Source organism: Carcharodon carcharias, chromosome 11 (genome assembly GCF_017639515.1).
Source record: "Carcharodon carcharias isolate sCarCar2 chromosome 11, sCarCar2.pri, whole genome shotgun sequence".
Classification (NCBI taxonomy): Eukaryota; Metazoa; Chordata; class Chondrichthyes; order Lamniformes; family Lamnidae; genus Carcharodon; species Carcharodon carcharias.
In genome coordinates, this window is record NC_054477.1 from 58,000,451 (window position 1) to 58,012,960 (window position 12,510).

The following is a 12,510-nucleotide window of genomic DNA, read 5'->3' on the forward strand; positions in this document are numbered from 1 at the left end:
CTTTCTTTTAAGGAGATGCTGTCAACCTGATGGAGGACTGTAGGTATGTGTTCCACATTGTTACTGGCACTCCTCAGGGGCAGGACCTCAGTAATCCTAGCAATGTGCTGGAGCACAGATTGCTGGACCAGCTCTTTGAGCACTGGCACCTGCAGCCATGTTAGCAACTATCTGAGTGTATGACAACAGCATGGGTCCCATGATCTCAGTATGAGTTTCCACTGCAGCATTGAAAGGTCAGGTGGCTCCTGCCTGTGCTGCACTGGAAGTTGAGATAATGGAAGCGGAGCAGGCTCAAAGGGCTGATTGGCCTACTCCTGCTCCTAAGTCCTATGCTCATATCTGCTGCCAGACTTTGTATTGTGGGTCCTTGAGTGCTGTCATGGAGCTGGCTACTTCTACGCTGGGTCAAATTCTGGAACTCTCTTCCTAACAGCACTGTGGTGTACCTACACCAAATGGACTGCAGCTGTTCAGGAAGTCAGCTCACTACCACCTTCTCAAGTGCAACTTGGGTTGGGCAACAAATGCTGGTGCTGCCAGTGACATTTACATCCTGTGTAAAAATATTAAAAAAAAGAGTGCTGCATGCAATTTTGGTCTCCATATTTAAGGAAGGAAACACTTGCATTGAAGACAGCACAGCAAAGGTTCATCAGGTTCGCCAGATTGGTTCCTGAGATGAGAGGGTTGTGCCATGATGAGAGGCTGAGTAAGTTGGCCCTTTATTTTTTTGGAGTTTTGAAGAATGAGAGGTAATCTCATTGAACCATACAAGATTTTGAAGGGGTTTGACAGGGTAGGAACTGATATGTTGTTTCCCCTGGCTGGACAATCCAGAACAGGAGCACAGTCACAGTGTTAGGGGACAATCATTTTAAAACTGAGATAAGGGTTGTGAATCTTTGGAATTATCTACCCCAGAGGGTTGTGATTGCTTCATCATTGAATGTATTCAAGACTGGGAATGGTAGATTGTTGATCTCTCAGGGAATTAAGGGATTTGCAGAGTAGGAATGTGGAGTTGAGTAGAAGATCAGCCATGATGTTATTGAATGTGGCCTATTACTGCTCCTTTTTTTATGGTCTTATGACTCCCTCATGCTCCTTTACAATAATAACAAGCTATGTGGCAGCTATACACCAGGCATGTTTGTGTCCATGCCTATCGGTGTTCTCCTGTAGCTTACCCCATTGAAGTTCAGATCTGAGTTCTCTGTAGCAGAACTTGGCTGTGATTGTGTCCTCCAGTGAATTGACACACCTGCTATCTTGCCTCCCTGTCCTTGTTGCAGTCCACTTGAACCTATCTTCTGATCCTGATTCTATGGTACCCTCTAAAATAACATGCTGTGCCAGCATCTGAGTTGATGGCTGCAAGTGTCAGTTCAAGTGACGGAACTTCTTATCAGACATTTGCTGTTCCCCATGCCCATCAGTGGGGGGAGGTGAGGGTTGCTCTTGCTAGTCAGGTGGTAGTTCTTGGGTGTCTGAAAGCAAAAAAGCAGAAGTGTAGGGTTGGGATGAGGGAAGGGTGATGAGATAGAAAACAAGAGGTTCATGACTACACCATTGGCAGCTTGCTGTTTATGCCAAACAACAGAATGAGGGTGACGTGGAATTTAAGAAGGTGCATAGTGCAGGAATATACCGATATCCTGAATTTTCCTGATGATGCTGATACAATGGCTTCAGTCACTAACAGGCCCATAATAATGAGTAATATTGGCTCCAAGATGCTCAGGAGATGCAGGTGTGCCTGTGCCCACCAGTTCTGTGGTGCTGCCTCCTGGTATTTGTGACCTTGTGTGGGGTTTTCCACTCCCTCCCATAGTGGGCATTGTGGCAGGCGGGATTAGAAAAATCAGTTTTATGTCATAAAAATAGTTTGCGATCATCCGCTCTGGACCTTAATGGCGGCGCACGTTTCCCACTGTGCCATGTCAGTAACGCAATTTGAATACATTTGAATGTAATGAATACTGTTGTAGAGGTTGCTCGCTGGAATCACACCCCCCGATGCTGGTTTAATATTCCATGCTGGCATCTAATTAGACGGGCATGTTTCACAACCGTATATAAGCGACATGCACCTGGCTACCTGCACTTTACTCATGACTTTGAGGTTTGTTCAACAACCCAGCATCGCTCAGCGCTTGTGGCACCTCGGACTCCATGCCAGCCTTTGCGGGCAGCACCACATCGCTTTCAGGGGGCTTTCACAAGCAAGGCTTTATGTACCACACCAGCGGTAAGGTGGGGGTGGGTTGTAAAGTGCAGCAGGGTGAGGGCTCAATGGGGGAACGGGGAAGACCAGACAGAGGCAAGGGAAGGGGCTGAAGGGCAAGGCCTAGACTGGGGGGTTGCTTGGTGGAGAATGGGGAAGGTTGCACTCAGACACATGACTGGCGGGGTTGTGAGATGGAAGCATCCTCTGGTCCATAGCGGGGAGAGAATCTCTTACAGAAGAACATAAGCGAGTTTGGTCCAGAATGAGAGGTTCGCAGAGTGTAGAAGTACTTCAGTTTACATTGCTGAGCTTGCAGAGACTGGCCTTGACCCAGCCACAGAGGGGGAGGGCATGTCAGTCCATATGATGTAAACATGTCAGCACCAAGTAAGTCATGCCCTGCATGTTGTGTGCAGGTTGTGGTAGTAACTTCACAGGCGTCGGTCTGGGTGGGTCTCTAGCAAAATACTGGGTCACCAATGGCACATTCACAGGGGAGGCATGTGCAGCCTGTGGATGGAGACAAGATAATGTAGGCACACTGGAAGGTCTAATGAGGCATAGGTACATCCACCTCAAATGATTCAGGGGGTAATACAGGGAAACTAACCACCATCACAATGGGATTAAGGATTAAAGGGGGAGGACGGAGAGTTATTGGAGGGAGGGAAACCTGCACATTATGCTCCTCCAGGATGATGGGAGGTGTTACCACAGGCACACAGGGAGGGCCCAAGTTGGTCTGGTAGTGAAAGATCACCACCATTATCTTGAAACCTGAAGCAATGGCACAGCAGAAATTAAAAATAACAAATAACTCTGGTGGGCAGGGCTCTGAGGGCCTCGAGGAGGCCATTTGAAAGGACACCCAACTGAACCGGGAATTACCAAATGAAGAGAGACGCACAGCTGAGAAATGTTAGGAATCTTTCAATGACAATGCAGGGAATCAGGAGAGTTAACCAATGAAGTTTATTCATGTGAGACTAATCTTGAATCCTGCCACTAATCGATCTTGTGATAACCCCTTGTTCTAAGCATGGAAATTCCCTAGAGCAAGAATGAAGTCAAGAGCAAGGGGCGACCGGACAAGTTGCAGTTGTGCGTTAAAAGCAGGAGCTCAGAATCTTGGTGCTGACATGTTTACATCATATGGAAACCCTCAGTCCCCTCTAAAATAATCTCACTCCCTCACTAACATCTGCCCTGATGTGTATTCCAACAAGTGTCTTACAAGTAGCACATCCAAGTGCCGGGCCAAAGCAATCTCATTGCAGTCGGTCTAGTGAAGGGGGTGGTGGAGGGGGCCAGGGGAAGGATAGTATGTTCCTTGAAATGGACATTGTGCTGTCCACGGTTTCAGTGACAAAAGGTGCCAACACTGGTACCAAGCCCTTGAACCCACAGTGACTTACGAGCGATGGACAGAAACGGACCTTTGGAGGCTGATGCTTACTCATGTCTTCCTCTCATTGACCCTTCAGAGAGGAGATCTTCAGGAAGATGGAGGCTGCATTTATTGCTGCCTGCTTAATCGCATACAGGCAGGAGAGAAGGCAGAGCAAATTGCGACGGCAGAGCCAAGCTCATCAAAGGGATTAACTTCACCCTGATGTGCAAGGGGCAGCAGGGCCCCCTCCGGACGCAGAGGTTGAGGCTCACGGAAACGTTGCGCACAGGCATCTCCCAGGACTGAGGGTCCACAGACCACATATATTTCTTCTGCAGATGAGCGAGAAACAGTGTCACTGATGCCTCTGCATGTCCAGGGATCTGATGGCTCACATCTGCCATATTTTCCAGGAGTTGACGCCATGGGGACTGGGAGGACATCCATTGCCAGTGGATCTGAAATTCACCACTGCTCTTAACTTCCATGTGAGTGGCTCTTTTCAATGCTCCACTGGAGACTTATGTGGGATGTCTCAAGCTTCCACCCACAGGTGAACACAGGAGGTCACAGACCTCTTCTGTGTAGCGTTGGCAATCATCGGTGTGGACACCATCTCCCAGGCTGCAGTTGAAAGGTTCATGGACTTCCTACAGCCATCATGGGATAGAGCATGGACCTCCATGGCGTCCAGAAAGCAGCCCAGCAAGATGTCACTAAACTTGGGTGCTGCAGATGTCTTTGCTTTGAGGACCATCTCTTTTCTGGAGCTGTCCTGGGATGGAGACATTGAGAAAGCTGTGCGCGGGTGCGCTTTAAATATGGCGCCCAGAACGATGATCTGTTGAGGTAACAGTGGCGCGGGCAAATCAGAGGCTTCCAGCAGTGATATGACGTGGAAAAGATCAGTATCCTCCTTTCAACTAACTGGACTACCTCCAGCAGCACATCAGAGAACTTGGGAGTCCTCTATCTGATCTGTTGCTCCATTACCAGTCTTCTTCCTTCACAAAGATTTTCTGACAGAGCTCCACCAGCTTTTATAGCCTAAGTGTACCTCCCCTTTACTAAGGCTGGCTGCCTTTAAGAAGTACAGGCTAGCTGTTCATCTTGCTAGCCACGCACGCCTCTGGGCCCAGTGTTGAACATGTAACCAGTCAGCAGTGTGTTTTGTACTGCTATCCTCAACACGAACAGGCCTAGGATAATTGCTCATTGCAGTTCCCTGTGTCAGCTAATGGGCCAAATTGAATTCTTTCCCCTGTTACTTTGGGAGATGGTTTTCTGATGCAAATTCCAATATAAGGTCATAGAGTCATTTACAGAACCAATAGGCTATTAGGCCCTTCAAGCCCATGCCGGTTCCACCTGGAGCAGCCCAGTTAATCCCACTCCCCCGCTCAATCCCTATAGCCTTGCAAGTTTATTTCCTTCAAGTGCCTATCCTATTTCCTTTTGAAATCATTGTTTCCACTTCCACCAACTTAGTGGGCAGCAGAACAAAAACAGAAGTACCTGGAAAAACTCAGCAGGTCTGGTAGCATCGGTGGAGAAGAACAAAGTTGACGTTTCGAGTCCTTATGACTCTTCAACAGAACTAAGTAAAAATAGGAGAGAGGCGAAATATAAGCTGGTTTAAGGTGGGGGGAGAAGTTGGGGGAGGGGTGTTTGTAGGGACAAGCAAGCAGGTTAGTGGGCAGCAGGTTCAGCGACACTTGCTGTGTAAGAAAAGCTCTTCCTCACATTCCCTCTATTTTGCTTGCCCAAAATCATAAATCTGTCCCCCAATCCTTGCACCACTTGTCTACCTTATCTAAACATGTTATAACCTGTACACCTCTATCAAATCTCCCCTCAATCTCCTTTGCTTTAAGGAGAACGACTCTAGCCTTTCCAATCTAACCTTGTAATTAAAACCTCCCCATCCCTGGAACCATTCTGGTAAATCTCAGGAGCCTTCAAATCTTTCCTAAAGTGTGGTGACCAGACCTAGAGACAGTACTCTAGTTGGGGCCTAACCAGAGATTTATAAAGGTTCGGCATGACTTTCATGCTTTTGTACTCAATACGTCTAGTTATGAATTCCACAGACAGAGGCTATATATCAAAGCACATTATGTGAACATATAAAACTTAATAGGGGTGTTAAAAATAACAATTGTCACATTTTTAGCAGGAAGAGGAGACAAAATACACCCTTTCATTATCCTATCTTGCTGGGGAGTTTACCAACTAAAACATCCTGCAGGAACTGAAAATGTTACCAATTCACTTTGTTATCTAACTGTTTCCTAAACACAATTACTGTTGGTCATTCCAATCTGAAAGATATAATTTTAGTTCTACATCTTAAATTGTTTTTGCTTTTAGGAAATGGCAATCCGAGCTCTCAAGCAGACTGGTAGCAAAAGCATAGAAGCTGCTCTGGACTTCATAAGTAAGATGGGCTATCTGGACCCTAGGACTGAACAGATTGTAAGAGTTATTAAGCAAACATCACCAGGTAAACCCACAGCATTATTTCAAATAAATAAACATAACACTGCTTTGTAATCTAATTTTTTACATTGAGTATTGTAGAGAATACATGATTTTCTATTCCCTGTCAACTAGCTTTGGGTGAATCTGGGTCTGCTGGTAGCCCATTAATTGGCATCACTTTTGGTATTTACCACCATACGTAATTGTTCTTTCAAATAGCTGACAACAGGTATGATGAACCACTATAACAACTTGGATGTAAGGAACATCGGCATGCTTCCATCCCCAGTCACCCCAACAGCCTCTCTCTTTCCTATGGCACCTTTCCATTCACGTGCAGGAGATACAGCTTAAAAAACTAGTACTACCAGTTTTTTTTATTACTAGCTAGCTTTATCTCATTGCTGAGAGCTATTAAATATACCCTTATAAGTCTGGCACTGCATCGATACTGTCCTTTTAACCTAGTTCCCCAGTTCCCTTTAGCTAGTTGTGCTTTCATACCCTTATAGTTATGTCTATTCAGGTTTAAAACACTAGTCTTAGACCCACAGTTCAGCCCTTCAAACTGAACATGAAATTTTACCATGTTATGATCACTGTCACTTAAAGGCTGCTTTATCATGAGGTTATTAATTAATCCTGTCTCATTGTTCATTACCAGGTCTAGAATAGCTTGCTCGCTGTTTGGCTCTAGAACATATTGCTCTAAGAAATTGAACAATGCACAATCTATGAACTCATTTTACAGGCTTCCTTTGCTAATCTTATTTGACTAATCTACATGTAGATTGAAGGCACCCATGATTATTGCGGTACCTTTCTTACATGCCCCATTCATGTATACTCTGTCCTACAGTATAACTACTGTTAGCAGGCCTAAAAGCTACTCCCACAAGTGACCTTTTTCTATCTCAACCCAACCTGATTCGCTAAGGTCATCTCTCACTACTGTAATAATGTTATCCTTAATTAATAGAGTTACCCCAACACCTTTTCCTAGCTCCCTATTGTTTTGAAATGTCAAACACCTATCAATAGTCAGGTCCCAGCCTTGGATACCCTGCAACCATGTCTCCATGATGGCTGTCAGGTCATACATATTTATTTCTATCTGTGCTAATAATTCATCCATTTTGTTGTGAATGCTGTGCGCATTCAGATACAGAGCCTTTAACTCTGTTTTTCTATCATTTTTTCAATTTCTGGCTTTATCTGCTGGTGCACTCTTAAGTTTGTACTTGCTGTCCCTTCATGCCACACTCTGCCATTACTCAAATTGCTACCCTGCTCTAGTACCTCATTGTTACCTTTTGATTTACTACACCTCCTCTCACATGATCCCTTCCGTCTGCTATTTAGTTCAAAGCTGTCTCCACCATCCTAGTTATATGACTCACCAGAACTCTGGTCCCAACAGAGTTCAGATGAAGACCATCTCAGAGGTACAGCTCCCACTTTCCCCAATACTAACACTTTCCCTAGTACTACCCATGAATCAAAACCCATTTCTCCCACACAAGTCTTTGAGCCACGCATTCATCTCTCTATCCCTATCTTTGCCAGTTTGCTCGTGGCTCTGGTAATAATCCAGAGATTATCTTTGAGGTTCTGCTTTTTAATTTAGCCCCAAGCTACCCATACTCCTTAAGCAGAACCTCCTTCCTAGTCCTGTCTATGTTGTTGATCTTCCTCTTCCCACTGCAAGTTCCTCTCCAGCCCCAAGCAGATGCCTCAAACCCTGGCATTGGGCAGGCAACACAGCCATTTGGATTCACGCTCTCAGCTACAGAGAACTGTGTCAATCCCGCTGACTATACTGTTCCTACTATGGTTACATTCCTATTAATTCCCCCCACTTGAATGGCTTCCTATATCATGGTACCATGGTCAATTCGCTCATCCATTCTGCAGCCCCTGCTTTCATCCCCAAAAGCTGTAAGAACCGCAAACCTATTCGACAATAGCAAGGGCCGAAGCTCCTCCACTTCTACCTTTTCAATACTCTTACATACCTTACTCACAATCACACCCTTCTATCCTTGACCACTAACCAAAGCAGAAGACCTTAGCCTAAGCGGTGTGATCGTCTCCTGGAGTAAAGTGTCCAGATAACTTTCCCCCTCCCAGATGCATCAGTGTCTGCAGCTCAGCCTCTAGCTCAATGACTCTGAGCTGAAGCTCCTCAAGCTGCTGACATTTATTACAAACGTGTTTGCCCTGGATCACACTGGTGTCTAGGAACTCCCACATTCTGCTGTCACAGCACATCAACCTGCCATCTTTATTATGTGTTAATTCATTTATTAATATTTTCTTAATTAATAATTATAATACACCACTGCCAAAGAGCTTTACTACTGCTAGTAAACCTGACTACTACAACTGAAACCTTACAGTTGTTAATGAATTACCCGAGTTTTGAAAGATAAATGAGTAAAATACCAACCAGTCATTTACCTGGATACCTCATGGCACCAAATTCTCTCACTCACTGAGTTCTCTAGTTCACACTCTATGACTAGCTGCGCTCAACGGTGAGCTGCTGTCTTTGTCTTGCCTGATCCCACTTCCCAGCTTTTGTTCTGTAGCCTTGTAGGTTACAGCACCTCAAGCGCATGTCCAAATACTTTTTAAATGGGATGCAGGTTTCTGCCTCTAACACCCTTTCAAACAGTGAGTTTCAGACCCTCTGGAAAATATTTTCTCCTTAACTCTCCTCTAAACCTTCTGCAAATTACTTCAAATGTATTCCCCCTGCTTATTGATTTCTCTGCTAAGGGAAATAGGTCCATCCTATCTCCACTCTAGGCCTCTCATAATTGTATATGCCTCAATTAAATTTCCTTTAGTCTCTTCTGTTCCACCAAAGACAACTCCAGCCTATACAAACTTTCCTCATAGCTTTCCCCATAACTAAAAAAGGAAGAAAGAAAAGGGCTACTACTGATCATTTAGCCAAGCATAAGTTGTAGGCAAAATTCTAAATCTATTATTGGGACACTTAGGGTATCATAAAATGATTGAGAAAAGCCACATGAATTTGCTAAAACGAAATCATACTTGATAAATTGAGGAGGTAACGATGTAACTAGTAGGACAAAATATCTGACACTGAGGTGCTCACCTGAGCCGGCATGCCAAGCATGTACACCAGATTGAGACAGTCACAACTGAGTTGTACTGGTCATGTAGCCAGAATCCCTGACAATCACTTACCAAAGCAAATTGCCTATGGAGAACTTGAGTCAGGAGCGTGCTCTCATGGCGGTCAAAGGAAGCACTACAAGGACACTCTGAAGAAACTTAAGAGTTTTGATATCGACATCGAGTCCTGGGAGATGCTCACCCAGGATTGCTGCACCTGGCACAACCAACTAAAAAATGGTGCTGCCTTCTTTGGAAGCAAGCGCGTATCAGAGGCAGAGAGAAAATGCTAGGAGAGGAAATCCCGAGCCAGCAACTTATCCAAAACTCAATCGTCTGCAGTATCCTGTCATATATTTGCAGCAGAACCTCCTGAGCACAGATCAGCCTTAGCTGTCACCTACGTACCCATCAGAACCCTACAAACACCCCAGATGATGAACATAGTCATCTTCATCTCGAAGGATGAACAGTAAGATTGTCATGGATTGAGGACTGGTTAACAGAGAAAACAGAATGTAGAAATAAATAGGACATCTTTGCTTTGGCAGGCTGTAACTAGCAGGGTTAACCGCAACAATCAGTACTTGGACCTTAGCTATTTACAATCTATATGAATAACTTAGATGAGTGTGATGTATCCAAATTTACTGACGATACAAAATTAGGTAGGAAAGTAAATCTCTCCGTTTTTATCACCCTCTATCTAATCTGAAAACTCCGTAACCAGGAATATTGAACTGCCATTCCTGCCTTCTTTAAGCAATGTGTCACTAATAGCTTTGATATTATACTTCCATGCGCTCAGATCATCTGCCTTATTCACTTGACTCCTTGCATTGAAGTATATACCATTAAGTACCTCCAAATTCTTTTGTTGTTTATTTTCCAGCTGTTTCTTCTGCCTTCCACACTAGCTTACTAATTTTCTGCCTCTCCAGCTTTGTTCCTCTCCCTGCTGAATATACATTCAGGTTTCCTTCCCCCTTTCAAGCTAGTTTAAATCCTTCCAACAGCAGCAGCAAACCTCCCCGCAATGATATTGATCCTGACGCTATTCAGCTGGAACCGTTCTAGTTTGTTTAGGTCCCACCTACCCCAAATGCGGTCCAACTGCCCCATTAATCTGAAGCCCTCACTCCTGCATCGTTTCTCCAGCCACACAACTCATCTACACTATCACAAAAACAGAATTACCTGGAAAAACTCAGCAGGTCTGGCAGCATCGGCGGAGAAGAAAAGAGTTGACGTTTCGAGTCCTCATGACCCTTTGACAGAACTTGATTTCCAGCATCCGCAGTTTTTTTGTTTTTATCATCTACGCTATCCACTTATTTCTATATTCACTAGCACAAGGACCTGGAAGTAATGCAGAGATCACTATCTTAGGATATCATCCCTCTTTTTACCTATGTCATTGGTGACAATGTGGACTACAACTTCTGGCTGTTCACCAAGTCCCTTCAGAATGTTCTTCAGCCACTCAGTGGCTTCCTTGACCCTGGCAGAGGGAAGCAATATACCATCCTAGAATCACGTCTGCAGCTGCAGAAACGCCTGTCTATTTCCCCAACTATAGAATCCCCTATCACTACAGCTTTTCTGACTTGCCTCCTCCTCTCCGTTTACAGCTGAGCCACATGTGATGCTGTAGACTTTGCTCTGGCTGTATTCCCCAGAGGAACCATTGCCCTTACCAATAGTTAGGGCTGAATACCAGTTAGAGAGTGAGATTCACTCAGGGCAATAATGCATTACCTTTCTGTTCCTTGTCGTCTTGGCGGTCACCCATTCATTCTGTGCTTGCACACTCTTACACTGTGACCACTTCCTGAAATGTAATAAAAGCAAAATACTGCAGATGCTGGAAATCTGAAATAAAACCAGAAAATGCTAGAAAAGCTCAGCAAGTCTGGCACTATCTGGGACAGTTAATGTTTTATGTCTGTATGACTCTTCTTCAGGGCTGTCTCCACAGATGTCCTGGAGTACCAACATAGCACAAGATGTGCATTCAACGGGACTGAGCTATCCTGCCATGCCTCTATTTATTATACACTGTCTAAACTGACTGGAAATAAACTTAAGACTTATTCCTGATATGCACAAAAAAAACCATTCAGCAGCAACTTAGCAAATAGCCCTTTGCCCTGTGGTGACATCACTTTAGGTGCTTTTTCCACATTCACTGATGCTCAGCCTCCCTTACCACTGGGCTCCCTCATTCTTGAACTAATTAATCAGATACTAAAATGCCAAACACACACAAAATGGTTTCGAGATACTTGACCTGTAACTTGTCTTAAAGCCCTCAGCATCTGCTGCTCTTCCCTCCGTGTTGTTTTTTTATGTCACTCTGATGCCACTTCTTCAGTTTTTTCTGTGTTTGATTTTGTCTGGTCCTACTCATTTCTCTCCTGCCTCAGACCTTTTGGCAAGCTTTCAAGAAAGTGCCTGTGTGGACATTGGGTGATGTCAAGATCAGACTTGATTGAGATGCCTTGTGCAGCTGAATAGTCTGCCAATTCTTTTGGCAGGCACAAAGATGGATAATGGCCACTAGGACAGCTCCATAGAACTGTAACCTAATGAGGAGCCAGTACCTTAAGGGGAGGAGGGGAGACAAAACAATTGGCAATAGGGAACTGAACAAGTAAATAAATAATCTTGAGGGCCTCGCTCCAGCAGTTATCTGTAAGAAACAGGAAGAAACTGGGATTTTTTGCTTCCAAGGTTTTGTTTGTATTTACCCATTTTGGAATTTTAGGACAGATTTTCTACAGGGATTAAGACCTTGTGTCAAAAATTTTGGCACAAGCTTTTCAGTCTTCCAAGCTGCTCACAATTTTCCATTAATTAATTGTAATGTAATGAAAATCATCAGCACCTTGTCCTGAATTTGTGATAAACAGTTGCACCCTACTAAGCACCTGGATGCTGAAGAGCTTAAAATGTTACTGCATGGCAGCATGTCGTATGGCACTCTGATAAGATTGATACTAAGCTAGATTTGATCCTACAATGTATAATTTTCTCACATGTTTGGAAGTGTTTTACAGGAAAAAATTAAATTCATCATACTGAATGATAATTTTTCTTCTTAATTTTGCCTCATTTCAATGTAAATCCTTTCCCACTTTCTACACATTCCTTGGCTGACTTGCTGTCAGGCCTCTTGTGTTACTGTTTTTCTGCTCTATTTGAGAATGGCTCAGTTTAACATACATACGCACACAGTTCTAGCAGGGTCACGGAGTAACAA

The 12,510-nt window shown here is 44.2% G+C and overlaps 1 protein-coding gene across 8 annotated transcripts in view; it reads left to right on the forward strand.

Moving 5' to 3' along the window:
• The window catches only part of lats2 (large tumor suppressor kinase 2), a 97,425-nt gene that overhangs the window by 43,063 nt on the left and 41,852 nt on the right, over positions 1 to 12,510 (forward strand). For all 8 annotated transcript variants that reach the window (XM_041199326.1, XM_041199330.1, XM_041199332.1 and 5 more), the window contains one exon: positions 5,991 to 6,123. In XM_041199326.1, the coding sequence (XP_041055260.1) occupies positions 5,991 to 6,123 (133 nt within the window). The remainder of the gene's footprint in view (positions 1 to 5,990; positions 6,124 to 12,510) is intronic.